The sequence below is a fragment of the Papilio xuthus genome, unplaced genomic scaffold (assembly GCF_000836235.2).
Source record: "Papilio xuthus unplaced genomic scaffold, Pxut_1.1 DF826945.1, whole genome shotgun sequence".
Classification (NCBI taxonomy): domain Eukaryota; kingdom Metazoa; phylum Arthropoda; class Insecta; order Lepidoptera; family Papilionidae; genus Papilio; species Papilio xuthus.
The window spans coordinates 7,063,830-7,081,978 of NW_013531704.1; the positions used below are offsets into that span (position 1 = coordinate 7,063,830).

At 33.5% G+C, this 18,149-nt stretch overlaps 2 protein-coding genes across 2 annotated transcripts in view; one reads left to right on the forward strand and one right to left on the reverse strand.

Annotated features, from left to right (window-relative positions):
• Positions 1–340: 340 nt before the first annotated feature.
• On the reverse strand, positions 341–4,011 carry LOC106121006 (zinc finger CCCH domain-containing protein 15 homolog). The gene is made up of 8 exons (XM_013316478.1): positions 3,721–4,011; positions 3,133–3,334; positions 2,830–2,930; positions 2,332–2,466; positions 1,792–2,058; positions 1,190–1,309; positions 757–861; positions 341–621 (listed from the first exon to the last, which is right to left on the reverse strand). Exons 1-8 carry the CDS (start codon positions 3,790–3,792, stop codon positions 415–417), a joined length of 1,209 nt encoding a protein of 402 aa, XP_013171932.1. The 5' UTR covers positions 3,793–4,011; the 3' UTR covers positions 341–414.
• Positions 4,012–4,661: 650 nt separating this feature from the next.
• Positions 4,662–18,149, forward strand: part of LOC106121076 (transmembrane protein 64) — a 14,856-nt gene continuing 1,368 nt past the window's right edge. The window contains exons 1-2 of the mRNA XM_013316568.1: positions 4,662–5,337; positions 12,076–12,231. Coding sequence (XP_013172022.1) covers positions 4,798–5,337; positions 12,076–12,231 — 696 coding nt within the window. The 5' untranslated portion in view covers positions 4,662–4,797. The remainder of the gene's footprint in view (positions 5,338–12,075; positions 12,232–18,149) is intronic.

The window sequence follows — 18,149 nt, forward strand, 5'->3', positions numbered from 1 at the left end:
AATTATTTCAACGTAAAATTGGATAGTTTGTGTTATTATGGGAAATAAAAAAAACACTTGTTTGTCCTTCTTTATTATTATACATTATTCTTATATAATAATAACATATAGCCATTAAAGCTGTCCTTTCGATGGAAGACTATCTTGTTGCATTTTAATTCAATGAAAAAGCTTTTGGCCAACTTTTTTACTCTAGTTTGGTTTAACGCGCTTACATATAGGTTAAGTTTTAAAAAACGTTAAAAAGAAATTAAACTGTTTTATTGATAATTTTGTATGTAATCGTACCAAAATAACACTGCTACTTTTATTTGTTAGAAAAATCAAATTACAATACACATCAACTTTGATAAATTTATTTTTTTCATTCCTTCCAATACTTTATATATACACAATTGCTTATAAAAGTCTGATCTAATCCTCTAGATCCAAATTTTGAAGCTCTTCATCCAAATCCTCATCGAGGAATAGGTTTTCATTAATTGGCACCGCTGTTCCGGTTTCTTCCTGAGAACTATCAGCACTGGGGTCGTCTTTGGACTTCTCTTCTTCACCATTCTGCAGACCTTGGCTGAGCTGCTGTAATCTATCCTCTGTGGCCTTTGTACCAGTGTCATCCACCTGCAAAAATATAAAAATTATACTTATTTCTTGAAAAGAATATGTCCTTGAAATAATACATGGAATATAAGACAATCCAGACGGTGACACTGAATGTATTTAAAATCTACATCAGATTACAAAAATTATTCCAACCTCTGATGCCTCCATTCCAATGAGGTCGAATTGCACTTCACGGTATTCAATTGTGTCGCCTTCTTCCTCATCATACGTGCCCAAATCCACAGCTTCGTCACCATCCTGTAAACACAAAGATTAATTTTATTACATTAATAGAGAAGGTTAAATTTTATACATGGCAGTCATAACAATTTGTTCGACATTTTTTAAATGAAGAGTTGAATTGAAAAAAATACAACAAATAATAAGGCAAATTACTATTATATTGTGTGAAAAACAATGTTTTAAACAGAAATAATTTGGAATTAATGTGTTTATAAAAGAAGGGATTGAAACCTATATATAAAATATAATATAAAAGCAGATTGTGATATCATAGTGACTGGTTTTCTGTTTTAGCGGTCAGTCTATAGATAATTGTCATAGAAATATACAAAAAAGCTGTTACCTCATCAGCATCCGCGGCCAGCGCTGGGTCGAAGGAGAACATCTCCCTACCCGAGAGACCCACCGCTCTGCCTGCCTTGAAGTCCGTACGCCGTTGCTCCTCCGCCTTGTCCATTGCATCCTACACATACAACATAGTTAACAGAAATGAACATCAATAATTACACATATGTTAAGTGTTATTAAAGTTTTTATGTCTTTCTTAGGTTATGTATGAATTTATTACAAGTTTTATTTAGTTAGTTAAGTTAGTTATAAGTTAGTAAATAAACACAGTTAACTTGGATAAGTAATTGTCTGGTGTTGAGAGACAACCTATATAAGCGAGAAAGTAGAGATAGAAAAACCTCTGTAAGCGAGAAAATATCCCACTTGGACTCTCGCTTCTTCAACTATTTAACTTATGAAAACAACATTAAATGGATAGTGGAATAGAAAATTATAATATATTTTTTTTAAATCTAACATCTGATTACTGTATTTTCACTGTCATAAAAGTCAACAGAACCAGAGACAACAGTCTCTGGTTTTTTTAAAGAGAAAGATAACAGTATTTTCATTCACATATCTATAGTAAGGTATATTTTAAAAAATTCAACAAACCTGTTTCTCCTTAATTTTCTTTTTCTTCCAAGCAAGGAAGGTTTCAAGGGTTATTTTAGTTTGATTAGGACCTAAAGCTGCTCTCTCTCTTTCTATCAAATCGACCAGAGAGATTTCGTTCTTTTTCTCTTCCAATTTCTTTTTATCACGTTTAAGAACAAAGCCGGGCGGCAGAGCATGTCTATATATACATTTTGTACCGGACGGACATTCCCAAAACCAACCGTATTTAGATTTTTCCACCGCTTCAAGGAAATGTTTGCAAATCTGAAAATGAAAAATACAATCCTATATGCGAATATTTTGATATATAATTGTTATTACATAGGTCCGAAATGGCTTAAAAAAATCCTGAAATTTGGCTTCAATGTAGAGAAGTTTTCTTTTAACTCCTCATAGACGGAGTCTCAGGTAACAGCTAGCATATACATGCAACAGTTTGTATAGAAATATACACAATAAAACTTACATGATACACGAGTAAAACCTCGTTTACTATTCTACCTCGTTTTAGCTATTAATGTATGCAAATAGACTTACAATATCAGTGGTAGGCCGCTGTTTGTCACCTTCTCCGTGCTTCTTTTCAACAACTTCTTTGAGCTTATCTTCATCCCAATTGTCCATGTTATCATCATCATCACGCATGTCAACATAGAGAGACCGTTTTTCTGCCTACAATTTAATAACAAAAAAGTTAAAGGCCACAAATTGATTCGACCAAATTAGCAAAGCATGTTGCTATTAAGCTGATGAGAATGCTTGCTTGAATGACAAAGAGGAAAATAGAAATATGGCCACTCTGACTATTCCTTTGGATACAGCCCAACAAATCACTTATTGTTAACAGATTAAAACCTAGATGAGCAAGAGTTAAAGAAAGCAATAATTTTCTCGTTTACAGAAGTTTCCTAGTAACACAAATTTCTCTCTTAATTAGGTTGTTCAATGAAACCGGACATTAACTCTCGCTCATAGCGGGTTTCTTGCTTATCCAGGTGTGTATTTATTCAGTATAAATATATAAAAATTATTTACCTTTCTTTCAATACTCAAGTCATGTGAGAATTTACATTTATCACCCTTAAAACATTGACCTTGCTTGAAGAACGCACACACAACAGACTTAGGATCGGTACCTGAAAAAAAATAAGAATCACTAACACTTGGTATAAAATACAATTTATACTTATATTTGCATTAATCTATTGTTCACAATATTTATTGATACTTAGGGTCATTTAATGTTTACTTAAACAGTATCTTAGTGGCTAATTAACAATTTTTAACTTTGACACTGTATGATTTGAACAAATAATTGTTGATGTAAAATGTGATCACCTTTCTCAACTTTCTGTGTCTGTACAGGTTTAAATAACAGAGCTAACTCTTTCTGTTCCTTCATTTTCTGTTCTTTCTCTTTTTTCTTATCATCCATAGGTTTAGCCGGATGTATACCGCCACTTTTCACTTGTTTCTCTACCTGCTGTATGAACTTCTGTTGCTTTGCACCTTTTTTATTCTTCAGACCAAATGTCTTGTCCTTAAAAGATTAAATACAAATAAAGTTGTAAATTATTTGTGCAATAAGTTTTAATTTATTATTTGTTAGAAGCAACTTGTCACTAAGTGTAAGCTTTTACATTTCTCTGTTATATAATCTTTGTTGTGGTAAATAACATTGTATACTTAGTAATTTAATTATTATTCAGACTTCACACTTTATTATTTGTTTACGTCTGCCTCTTATATAAACTTACCAAATATGTCATAAAATTAAGGAATTTCCATTAATTTCACAATTATATTCCTAATTTAGGCAGTTTTATGTCATTACCACAACTTATTATGACACCTAATATTTTCAAAGTTTCAAATTACACGACCAGAAAAGTCGTTATATTTGTATAGAAATGATATTGAACATACCTCAATAACTTTTTCCTTTTTCTTTTGCTCCGTTTTTTTGCTGCCGGCTGCAGCTGCTTTCTTCGGCGGCATGGTTAGGCTAGTTCTCTGTACTTTTAACACTTATTAATAACTATATTTAAAGCAACTTTCACAACTAAAATATCAGTAAAGTATTGTAATCACTTGATTTTAATCAAGATGCAAGCCCTGCTTTACATTGCATTTAAGTTAGAACTCAATAAAACTAAAGAATTAAAATATCTTATTGCTATAGGAAAACGACGTGTGGATTGAAGTGGAAGTTGTGGAAAAAAATGACATTGACATATTGAAATCACAGATACAAATATTTATTCATTTATAATTTGTTAACATCAGAAAGTTATAAAATAGAAAATTTTGATAAGTTTTATTTCAATTGAAATTAAGTTATTATGCTTAAATGTAATTAAAAAAATAGTTGGATGTCAGAAGTATTTTGTAAAATTACAAGACCTATAGGAATTAATATGAACATGGAGATTTTTTATCTGGGGAATAACATGGTGGAGTAGCTGCTCATTGGTCGATTAAAGAACTAGTTTGATAAGCTGTGACAAGGCTGTCTTTGGTGCTGCTATTATTAAGCTCTAACGCCTTTTTAGGGAAATTTATTTAAGAACTTTAAAAATGTACAAACAAAATAATTTCAGGAAGTACATTTATGGTCATAAGTTGTTTTAAAACATGACACACATTGAATATGTATTCTGCGAACATTGCAACTATTCCAATTTGAATTTTCTTTTTAGTCCTTATTTCTTTATTTACAGCAATGTTTTATTTTAAAATAATATAATTAGTTGTTGCCAATTAATCAATCTTACATAAGTTGCCTAAGAAAATATTAATACAAAATAGGTGAATCTATAGCATATATACTGTAAACACTGTACGGCAAATCTGATAATAATTTGACATTTGACGCTGCGCTGGGCGAGTAAAAATGTAATAAACAGTCGCGAAAAGTAGGCCATGGCGTACGTTAGTTTATATGATATTTCATTTTGCACCGTCAAATAACCCGCTATTGTGTTTCTATCAACCGTTACCGCCATGGAGTTAGTGGACATAGAAGAATGTCAACCCGAGGGAACGGGGGTCAGTCGGAAGAAGAGTTTATGGGCAAAAATTAATAATAGGACAACGTATAGCTATTTAATTAATGTTGTTATTTCTATTTTGTTACTTACGTGTTTAGTGTTAGTGCTATATTTCTTCAAAGAGTATTTAAAAACAATTTTGTATTGGGTCGATTTGCAAGACCCTAGGATCATATTTTTATTGTTTATGGGATTGTTTTTGATAGTGAGCTTCCCGGTGACGATCGGTTATTTAGTGTTGATAATAACAAGTGGATATTTGTTCGGGATTGTGAAGGGACTCGGTACAGTGGTTGTGAGTGCGAACTTTGGAGTGGCGGTGGCTCATTTTACGCTCAAGATGCTCCGAGGATATCTCCCATTGGACCGTCTTCTTAAGAACGAAACGGCCCGAGCGTTGCTCAAAGTGATATCCGGACCACAGGCGTTTAAAATAGTTTTCTTCGCCAGACTTACCCCTATACCTTTTGGGGTGCAGAATACAATATTTGCAGTAAGTAGAACATTTTTTTTAAAGATGAATAACGGAGGGTTTCTGACACCAAAATCTCTGTATAAAACATCTACCTAGCTGTCTTTGTGAAAACAGATAACAATATGTTTTAAATGGGGATTTTGGTCTCTGAAACCATCTGTGAGTTATTTTAAAAATTAACTTGCTAAGTTCAGTAATTAATAAATATCTAGAAATTAACTGTAAGGCTTAAAAGTTACTGGTGTGCGATTTTTTTTTAATTTATACCATATGATAATGGAGTGGAACCTCCATTGTCATGATTTCCGCTTCTTAAGTAATTTCTTCATCTTGATTGGTGGTTTGGTCTTTGTAATTATAGATATTATTACATTTTCATCACAATTTATGATAATTTTTATATAATTAAGGAAGTCTTAAGACATCAAAATCTTTGCCGGATGAGTTAATATTAATAATGTTGGAATAGTTATCTTTTTTTAGATAGAACTTGTTAAACCATTTGAGTTATCTATCTGTTATCATTCTTATAAACTTGACTTTACTATCACTATGGCCGTGCTGATGACAGGAAATGTTTTACAATGATAATAGTATTTGTAAAATGAATCAGAACATTGGAGCTTAGTATTAAAATAAGTATGAATATTTTTAAGATTATTAAAAGATATTATTTGACTTTATAATGTTAAATGTTTGCTGTAATTTTTCAATACAACAGATATTCAATGTAAGATGATGATCTCCCTCAAAAACTATGCTATTTTTATAATCTTTTATTGAGGATGTTGACCATATCTGCTTTCACACTAAGCTCTCATTTGCACTGGCGTGCAACGTATTTGTAACGCGCGGTAAAAAAGCGTTCAAACAAAATAATAATTTACAATTACATATTTGTTTATATGGTAGCTCCTTTAAACCATTACGATTTTTAATACGCAGAGTTGCATTATGAACGCAATATGAACTGATCAAGAGTGATTTTAAAACGTTAGTCGCTTAAGCGCCGTCAATCTGTAGATTTAGAGACGCGTTAAAAAAACGCCCGTGCGAATTAGCGCTTACTTAACGTTAGTTAATCTTTCTTGACATATTACATTTAAATATCAGTTTATTGTTATATATTCTAAATAATCAACTTAAGTATAATTAAATTACTAACCATGGGTCACCAATCATAACAATGATGACAATATATTTTATACAAATACTAGCTGTCGCCCGCGACTCCGTCCGCGCGGGATTAAAAATAGATGTTGGCCGATTCTCAGACCTACTCAATATGCTCACAAAATTTCATGAAAATCGGTCCAGCCGTTTCGGAGGAGTATGGGAACGAAAATTGTGACACGAGAATTTTATATATAAGATTTTGGTCTCAGAAACCATTGGTTACTATTGAAATATGTAACTACGTATTTAATTCGACCGTGTTGTAAGCATTGATTGTAACGAGTTAGGAATGCAATGTTTTCCCTTTTGATCTCACAACATGCCGACGTACGCCTTCGCTTGTAGCAATTGGCGGACAATTGACTTGCTGCATTGGCTTACAAACAAAATACTCTGGCTTTGTGCTGTTTACATTACTCGGTGCCCGCGACGATGTCCGCGTAGGATTAAAAAAATTTAGTAACCTATGCGTTCTTCCAGACTATATCCTGTGCCGAATTTCGTCGAAATCGGTTAAACCGTTCTGAAGATACCTTCTAACAAACATCCATCCATCCATAGCCGTTCAGGATATACCTAACAGACATCCAACTATCCATCCATCCATAAGAAACGAAAAAAGTCACATGTCCCATAAAGAAATGTAACTTTATTTCTTATCGATGGATTAAAAAGCTACAATTAAATGTTCCAACCGTGGTTTACCTTAATTAACGATTACGAGAGGACCAGTGACACCAAATAATAACTACCAATCGAATCTCGTCGTTCGGGCACCCTCGAATATTGATCGGATAGTGACAGACCAAGTCGAGATCCCCTCTTAGTCCTTGAGCCCAAATTATAGATCATATTCGTGCAACCAGGGGTCCCGCGGCCTCGTAATACGGAAATATAAATTTAAAAACAACTTGACCCGATGACCTGTAGACAGCTGACGTGATATATGTCATACTTTGAGTGATAATAAAGTGAGTTTTCATTGCCGTAACACATTCACAACTTTCTTTGTATAGAGGTAATGGTTAGCTCCGGTAAAATTCACGTAAAATGTGATCATCATCATCAGCTCACTATACGACCCCACTAAGGGGTTCGGTGCCTACCCTAAATTAGGGGTGACTAGGCCATAGTCAACCACGCAGACCAAGTCCGGGTTGACATCACACATATCTTTTTAATTTCTTTGCAGATATGTGTAGGTTGCATCACGATGTTTTCCGTCATCGTAAGAGCGTCGGATAAATGTACATATGTAAATCGAAATTCGAAAAATACATTGGTACATGGCGGGATTTGAACCCATGACGTGCAGGTTACAAGTCAAGCGTGAGTCACTGACGCTCTACGTTAAGTGAGATACCGTAAGATGTCTATCTTTTACAAGATCTCTGTTTAGAATACTCTAGTGAAGCTGTAATTTTTTTTGAAGTGTTAATTTTCCGTCACATAGTTTAAAATGAACGTTCCGGTCGGCCGTTATTCCAAGATAATGTCGCTATAAAATCTCTGTTTGACTTTACGGCGTGCGTCAGAGATATGTTGTGCACACGTGCTCTGTGCTGTTTCTCTTGCATTCGAAGGTCGTGGCTGCACACTAACCTAGGAACAACTCAATGTATATTCAATCGTTTTTACGGTTCCTCAAAGGAAAAATACGGAACCCTTATAGGATCACTTTGTTTTTTGTTTTGTGTGAGAAAGGGTAACTTTTTCTGACGTCATGTTGACTTCCAAGATATCGTAGTTCTGAACTTAGCCTTAATATAATCGAAAGCAGAGGCATTAGTTATGACATTTTTATAAGGTGTTTGACAAAGACTAGTCGTTCTCAATGGATAGATATTGTTATCTCTGTCTACCATAATACGATAAAGCGACTTGATATAATTCAACAACTCAAATAAATAAATTTAAATAAAAATTGTGAAGCTTAATTTTAAATCTTGTTTCAATAACTTGTTGTTGTTAAATCCGCTTCAAAGCTGTTGGCTCGCGGCCAGCGGTAAGTGGTGCTTTCATCTCGATGCACTTGAGTAACGCATCTCTATACTACAGAGATAAAAAGCGATACTAACTCTAAAGTGTTGACTTAAGTTATTTGACCTTGAGAAGCGTGTAAGCTTTTAACCGGCTACAAAGACTAGTCGGTGTATATTTACTTAGTAAAGTATTTTATAGTCGTAGGTTAAGGTTGCTCTACTATCCGTAAGTTTCGGAGACCAAAATGTCCGTTTAACACATATTTTTATCTCTGTTTTGTCAAAGATTAATGAAAGAGATGGCGTTATTACTGAGGTTATGGTAAAAACTTCTATACAAGAAGACTGAAAAGTATTATAACAAGCACATAAGACGAAAGATATTTGCTTTGCCTATTTTCTTCTCTAATCGATTCCACCTTGTTAAAAAAGTTAGACATGGAAGGTAAGGAGATATAACTAATTTTAGTTGTATTGCACGCAGAGTTACATCGTATCAAAATCAATAAGATATCTCGTCAGGGCGCTTTTGTTCTTGGCTCCATTTCTGAGGCGACGCTGTTTTGGCGCCGCGTGATATCGCCACACCGACGCCTTTATGGAAAGGACACGGCTATTGAAAATGTTTGGCCAACAATGTGATAAGATTGGACAAATGTTGATTGAGCGAGATAGTTGGTGCAAACGTTTGTCAAATACTTCGTGATATTGTAAACGATAAACTTTCAATGGTTCATTATTTTTAAAGTTTGTTCGAAGGTATCTCCAAAACGGTTGTTTGGACCTCGATGAAATTTGTCATACATATAGAACATAGTCTGGAAGAACACGTAGGCTTCTAATTTTTCTTCCCCGCGGGGACAAAGACCGCTAGTTAAATGGGTTTATTGTGTTAGAGATAGAAATACGTTAATAATAATTACGAATGTTACGGTACATTTTATAATGACGTCAACAAACATCTCGTTACACGTAAAAGTATTTGTTGTGCTGTTTATTGCCCACACACGTCTGCCTTTGATCAAAACAGATTATATGCTCTTTTTATTATACTCCGGAAAGAAGACGTCAAACTTAAGTTATTGTTCAAAATAAAAGCATCATACTCTTCACTTAAATGTTTGTAATGTAAACAAAAAACAACACACTACGATTTAACAAATATAAGTAATTAAAGACAACACTATTCTCTGCTCATTGTTACAACTCACTCTTTTTTACACTAAAAAAATATCAAAACACTACTCAATAAAAGGAAGAAATAAAACCTCACGGCGCCACTATGTGCCAGCAACTTTTTACTTTTTTAGTGGCGCCCTCTAACGTAATGTCGCTAATTACGCTTAGACAGTTATAAAGTCGTATGAATAAATTAATTTTATAAATTAAGATGTAGCATCCAAGTTTACCTTTTATGTTTTTAAGTAATTATAATATTTGAATGAGATACACATCTTCTCTTACTAGTATTATAATTGCGAATGTTTGGATAAATTTATAAGAAGGTATCTCCGGAACGGCTCAACAGATCTTGATAAACTTGGCACAGATGTAGAACTTAATCTGGCAGAACACATATGCTACTTATTAATTTTTTTTAATTATGGGAGGAAGGAGTCACGGGCGACAGCTAGATTTGAAAATAAAAGATATAAAGTGAGTCTGCCATTGCCAAAACAAATGACGATATTACTTGGAGTGCACTGACCTTTATTCATGGACAGGCTATATGCCGTGATATTTTGTGCCCATTTGATTTTCGTCATTTTTCACGCTAGCCAGTTAGAGTTTAGTAGCGGTGGTGAGTTTCTGAACTAATAATAGAGTTAGAATTAACTGTCACTAACATCAACTTCGTTTAAGTCGGTACAGCAACAAAAGATGTCATTTTCAAGCAACGGCCTGTCTGTCTATAGAGATTAGATTTAGAGTGACAATACTGCGTGTTTTTACAGTGTTGCGGCAGTGTAAACCGACGGTAACATATCAATGACCTTGACTTTCGTTTAATTAAACTTAATAATTAAATTTAACCATATTTGAAACAATAACACTGTGAATTATGTTTTTATTTGTTAGCCTTGACTTTTTTCATTGCTTCAGAAATAACAAGAGTTTGTTGTAATTTGAATGTTAAATTAATTGCTCATTAAATCTTGAAATATAAACGCAGCACGCGATTCCGTGTAAACCGGCCGCGTGAATTGTAGAAATGTTTCTCCTAGATTTTTTTATGTTATAGCTTACTATTTGACACCATAGCTGCATTAAATATTTTATAATTAAGTTTTGTCTAGGATTTAAATGTAAAGATAGTAATTTAATGGCCAACCTCCATTAAATGGAGAGGAACCTTAAGAGAGGTATTTCCAAACCGCTACGACTTAGGGTCTTTTAAGAAGCGACATAATACTTCGTAAAGATGCCCTGCCTTCTGGAGGGAAGACAGGATTATGTGGGTTTGAACCCACTAAAACCCCCTCGGTAGTCAACCTCGAGCGCAATTGAAGAGGGTTCCGGGATATTCGAAGAACGCATCGGAACCTAGAAGACTTAAAGGGCAGTTTAAGTATTCATAAAAGACGATTTCGGCAAGAGATCAAACTGATTATTTTTTTCTTAATGTTACTATTTATTTGCATTTTTTGAAAACTGGTTTTGTGAGTGGCGTTATACGCTAGTATTTTAATAATTATTGTTTTATTTTCGGAAAAATACAAGTACTATTAAACAAAAACTTTTAAAACCGGGCGCTGTTGTAATTTTCCTAGATAAGAACAAAAGTCCTTGGGTTGTAACTTGATGTATTTACATGCATAATAAGCTGTATTATAATTAACTTTTTTTAACCTTTGCAGTTATGCGTCAAATATGTTTGAAAAGGAGAAGATCTGGAATAGTGCGGTAGGAAATTTAAGACACTTCTCTTATATGTCAGAGAATACCAGTGTAGTAGTGAAATATACAGAATTATGCGATGAGATGTTAGATTAACATCTCTCATTATATCTCTTAAGAGAGTTACATCTCTTGCGAGATTAAGAGATCTGTCGCTTTACATCTTAGGGTCGTTTTGTTAAGGACAAATTTGCATCGTAAATTTTTCTTTTTTATGCTAAGAAGCGCTTAACGTACTTGTTAGTGGCCATGTCTTCGATTGACTATTAAAAATATATTTATAATCTATATTTATCTATGCATAGATTATTTTATCTGTAGACGATGCGTCATATCGACTACGATATAACTGACACTTTAAGTAATTAGTTTTTTTTTTAATAATGATGTGTTGATGTTACATAATGTAATCAATATGGTTCGTTAGGGAAAGGAAAAAATATAATTCGTCAACTCCTCGCTACAGGAAAGTTGTTACCTGTTATCTATATAGCGTATAGCGTAGATTTGGCACAGATGTAGAAACAAACTGGAAGAACATAAATGCTACTAAGGTTTTTTTTTAATTCAGCGCAAACGGCATTACGGGCCATTATTTTTTTTTACTTCAAGAGTTTGTACATGTTGAAAATATGAATTAAATATGAAACCTTTATGCCATAAATTGGTTGTGTATATTAACAGACATATATGTGTGTAGGTGAGCGAGGTGGGCGGGTGCAGTTACCACGTGGCTACACTGCTGGGTCTGCTGCCGGCGCAGGTCATCAATGTGTACCTCGGCTCCACGCTGCGCTCTATGCACGATGTTCTCCATGAGTCCCATCTCACCGGATACATCGTTTTCGCATTCCAGGTATGACGTACTGTATACGTATAACGCAATGTCGGTTTTGTGAATACCATCCCCCTGGGAGAGATTTCTACGCCTCCTATTTATTATCATGTCTTTAGGTGAACTTACGTGAGACTGTAATACGCAGAACTGTGCTGCCGCTTTCGGTCGCCCAACCGCTTACTATTCTAACGTCAGTACTAGGTTGCGACGTGATACGTCGTCTCTCACATTTTCTTTGATAAGCGTCGCATTGCTTAATGAAGGGAACTCGGAAGATTCCAGTAGATTCTTAATAGAAGTTACATATGAGGCTTAAAGTTTTCTTAGGAAAACACCTGTAATCTCCATCTATAAATCTTAGAATAATTTTCCGTCTTCCTTATAAACTGAAATCTCAAACGACATTCAAAATTATAAAGTTTTAGTGATTAAATTCAAGCAACGAGAGTTCTGTATTTTCCAATTTAAATCAATGATGTATTGACTTCATTAACGTTGTTAAAGTTATTAACATTAAAAGATTGATAAATAGATAAATTATTATAACATTTTATAACCTAAAGATATAATTAATATTCATACATTTGCAAGCGAGACTTGAGTGAGTCGTGTTATTGCATTAGAGCGCACTAATTGCATTCGCTCGACACCGCTGTATAGATCCAGTTTTTACTGAACATGTTACGTCATAGGTTTATTTATAAATTACTATCTGTCTTGTCTGTCGGAATTTAAAAAACTATTGTTCGCAGCGTAATATTATATATTTCCTCTATAAAGGACTATCCAACAAAAAAAGAATTTTTCAAATCGGACCAGTAGTTCTGATAGCGCGTTTAAACAAACTCTTGCACTTTATAATATTAATATAGAAATAATTTCTTTGTAGAGTATAAAACGTTGAATAATAACCTCAATAATAATCCCTGGAAAAGAAAACAAGATGTCACCGGCGATTAAATAATAATTAAAATCGATGGTAATTTGAATCGATAGATTTCGTGTTCCTTAAAACGATTTCTTTCTTTCTTGTGTGCATAATCATTCCGCCAATGACGTGGCATACTGGCCAGTGAACCTTTGCCTTTTTAATTAAGAACAAGTTAGATGAAAAGAGAATAGCGCGGGAACAAAATGTAGTCGCGAATAGTGCTCAATAAAATAACATTGTAAATATGTAAATAATTTTAGTATAGGTATTTTAACAACGTAATAAATGCGTTTTGGCTGCTGTTTTCATATATATTCTTAAAACGTTTACTTATGTCTCCTATCGTCCAGAATCAAGTCACTTAGGTAAATATAACTAGGTTTCCTAACGTAGTAATAATTGCTGTTCCTTTGTTCGTAGAAATCTATCCTTGTTAAGAGAAATAGTTCATAATATAAACCCGATTTAACCGCCTGATATTATAACTAAGCTAAGTGAGAGTTAACGTGTGATAACTGGATTTAACTGGCAATTTAGTACAGTCAGCAACATAAATATGTATTCATTTATAAAGCTTCAGTAACATGTATTTAAAAATAAATATACACGTGTCGGTTCGTATTCTGAACATGTATACATTATTGTCGTATAAATGTAAAGCTATTTTAGAAACCAAAGGCGTGTACATGTTTCTAAAGTTTTTAGTATACATATTTATGTAGCTGACTGTACATAATGACTATCTGTTTGTCTATATGCTTTGTTTATCTCGATTGTTGTATTGATTTGGATCACAAGTGACCGATTATATTGAAAATTACCTCACAAACATTTCTCTATCTTACTAATATTATAAATGCGAATGGTTAGATGGATGGATGTTTGTTTGTTAGAAAATATCTTCAGAATGGCGCAACGGATTTCAATTAAGTTTGGTTAGATTTAGACCATAATCTGGAAGAACACATAGGCTACTAACACTTAAGTAGCCTTTTTAATTCCCGCGAACGGAGACGGGCGACAGTTATAGATATACGCGACAATCAAATATATACTTTACCATGTACTTTTTAAGGAAAATAAGAGGGATAAAAATATGTTTTTGTGGTGAAAATTCACATGGAATACTAAATATAGTATAAATTTCATATAAAACCTTTGTCCTTTACATTTTGTATGACATTTAAAGGCCGCTTACACAGGTTAAATATAACACGAACAATGTGATTTAAACGAGCCGTTTCACAGAAGTCGGGTACGTAAACAGTTTCTATATTTAGAATGTTATTTTGATCCTATCATTTGATCTAAAGTAAATATTTTATAAGTCTGGTATATTTCTACCTAACTATTGTAAAGTCAAAGATTTGTTGAATGAAAGTACTGTTGAAACATCTCTATCTATACCCTCTCTCTCTCTCTCTCTCTCTCTTTCTCATCATTTGAAAAATACATCAACTCTCTCTGTCTTATTATCTGTCTGTTTTAGGAGTCGACCGCGACTCCGTTCGCGTGCAACTAAAAAACTTTTAGTAGGCGATGTGTTCTTCCAGATTATGTTCTACATCAATGCCAAATTTCAGCGAAATCCATGCAGCCAATCTGGAGATACCTTGTAATAAAAATCCGCCCAACCAAACATTGGTATTTATAATATTAGTAAGATTATAACAAGGATTAAGTTTGTTACTAAAGATAATACAAGACTTAAACCTTGAACGATGTTTCATAACAGTGTTTAAGTTGTTGGTATTAGGAGAAGTATTGATACTGGTAAGTCGACAACGTGACGTGTGACGTCACAAGACCTTTGCCACCGGCCGCGTGTCGACTCAATTACGATTCATTGGCTTACTTAAGCACAATGAGCCATGGCCGTACTGACAGCATTTCACGAACGTGGCAAATGCTAAGGTATATTGAAATGCGGTGTCACTGCCGAAACGTTCACATGAAAATTGTTATCACAGTTTTTTTTTGTTAATAATAAAACTAAAAATAGCTATTTTTCCTATTGATGTGAATCCCGAATGGAAATCGAGCGATGGATAAGTATTAGATCCAAATATTTTTTCGTTAATATGTATAATACGTACATTTTGACCTCTATCTTACTAATATTAAAAATGCGAATGTTTGGATGTATCTTCGAAGGTCTCTCATATCCAGGACGGTTGCATGGATGTTGCTGAAATTTGGCATATATGTAGAACATGGTCTGGTAGAACACGGTCTGCTAGAACACATTTCTAATATTCTTTTTTATTCCGTACAGACGTAGTCACAGGCGACAGCTAGTGTTAAAATCACGGAATAGTATTTAATTGATGGATTAATTTCCAAAGATCTCTCGAATGTTCTATGAACTATTAGATTACTCTTAATTAATAACAATTAAGTCTGTCCTCGTTTATAGGTACTTTAATTATAAAGGCATTTGTTTAATTACTTTTTAATCCAAGAGACTAACGACTAAGCTAAATTGTATTGCTGATTTTTTAATAAATTAAAATGTTTAATATATAGTTACCCTATCACATGATTAGAGTTGCATAATCTGTGAGACCTGAGTAATTTTTCTGTAATGTTTTTCGCCGATCTGCTTATTTTATATTCCACCGGATTGCTATTCTTTGGTTTAGTTATGTTTAGTTTTAGTTAGAATTCTTTGGCGCGAATGACGTGATTTCCTTACAAAAGTCAAGTGTAAGAATGATTAGTGAGGGGACATAGACGTCGACATTTTTAAGGACAGTATTGCGCCAGTACACCGGCACAGATTTTTTTCCTAACAGTTGCAAGATATCGGAAGAACGGCTGCATGGATCTCGATGAAATGATGTAGAATTAAAACATAGTCTGTAAGAACACATAGTCTACTATTTAGCGCGGATATAGTGGCACTTGACAGCTAGTATTTATATATTTCTTTGAGTTATATACTTCGTGATTTAGTACGATACAGGCCTAACAATCGTAATTCCCGTTATCAGACGGTAGCGAGTACGCGCGTATACCTTTTGAATTCATTATCGATAAAGGAAGTAATGTAAAGGTAAAGACACACTAGAGCAGAGATTTTACTGGTTTTGTTGAACATCTACTACTAATTTAAAAAAATATATAATTAGTTTAAGCGTTCTTCACTTTGACTTGACTATGTTCTACGTCTATAACAAATTTCATCGAAATTCTTTTCCAAAAATTCCTTTTAACATACATCCATCCATCCATACATCTGTCATTTATTTCCTCAATTTCCTTGTAAAGGTCATATAATTATTATTTGGTGTTATTTATTTTTAAAAGCGTTTGTTTATACACTCTGAATATCCACTCTAATGTGTTGATGCCTTTAGCCCATTTCGACCGGTACATTGCGGATCGCGTGAGCGCAGTCTTATTTCCTAACAATTCATAATTCACTTAATTTTAGTCGAAATATACATTGAATTCACGAAATTCAGTCGCAAATAAGATAGTATGTAATCATCCTTAATTTTTATTTATTTATATCGGCTTATTTAACACAGTAAGTGAAAAAATTACCTCAGGCTTTTGCGGTATCGGATTTTTTTTTGATACAAACTTTATTAATCCACTGTCAAAAAATTAAAACGACGATACGTCTTTGTTTTATTAAAAAAATTGTACAAGTGTTTTCGTAACGGGAATTCTCAGAAATACAAAAAAAAAATATTTAAAAACAAAACTCAATTTTCATCCAACTGCGGCAAGCCTTCACTTGGCCTCAGTGTGACAGACCTCTTATCCTCATCGTGTAGAGAAGGCTGAAGAGTACTCATTACGTCATGTGAAAGGCAATGTTGTATTGTCCCATTCAAATGTCGTACAGGGGAATTTTAAAAATGCATTAAAATTAATGTTTTAAATAAAAAAAATATTGTAAATAACGTTCAAAGTACATATATTCGACTTATTTATTCTTGTCGATTTTGAAAAAAAAAGGTCAGACGGACGGACGGACAACAAAGTGATCCTATAAGGGTTCCGTTTTTTTTCCAATGAGGTACGGAACTTTAAAAATGGTTTTTATATCATAAAATTTGATTATAAGATATTTCTATTATATGTTAATTTAATCCTGTTTAAGATTTTTTTCTATTGGTTTCTATTACGTAATAAATACATATTGTATAATAAGAAAATCTCCATTAGCGAAGCTATACAATACATCCTTTATATAATTTTATATGTAAACAACATATATTATATAAACTAGTGGCCGCCGTTGGTTGAAATTCACCTAGAATTCATCGCCAGTAAAAACCGAAGCTTTACCTTGGTAACAAAACACAACTACGCTATGTCTAATAGATTGGTAACACAACGTGGTGACGACCTTCGAATTCGCATTCAATACCTCACGTGTGTGACGACCACTAACATACATTTTTAAATAGCTTATTGTTTTTCAATTTAATCTTTAGTGATGGTTGATCGTCATGTGTTTGTGACTACTTCAAGCCTCGGAGTCTTCCTAAAACGTCTTAATATCTGAGGTACAATCAGGGCTCTTCTCAGTGTAATACTTCCTGGAAATTACTTGTTCTTTGTAAAAATAAAGTTCTTCCACTCTTACAAAATAAACAATTAGGTAGCAATGCATACTTTTAGACATTATTAGTTTGAATCATTTGGTGCGTTTTCGTTACAAAGTCAAGTGTCAGAATGATTAGTGAGGGGACATAAACGTTGACATTATAATAAGGCTAGTGTTGCGCCAGTGTACCGGTACTATGCCGGATTTTCTTCCTAACAATACAAACACATTTAAAAGCGAAGTTCTATTGATTATTGTTTGTGGAGTACTGCCAGATTCCCCGATAGTACCTATTTAAATAATTTGATTTTTTATATACGAAGATAGAGAAGGTATTCACTTATATCAATTTCGATTACTTAAGTCACAACTGTTCAAATAAGTTCATAAAAGGTCTATGTTCTAATTACTTTGATTAAAACAATAATCTGATATGAAATT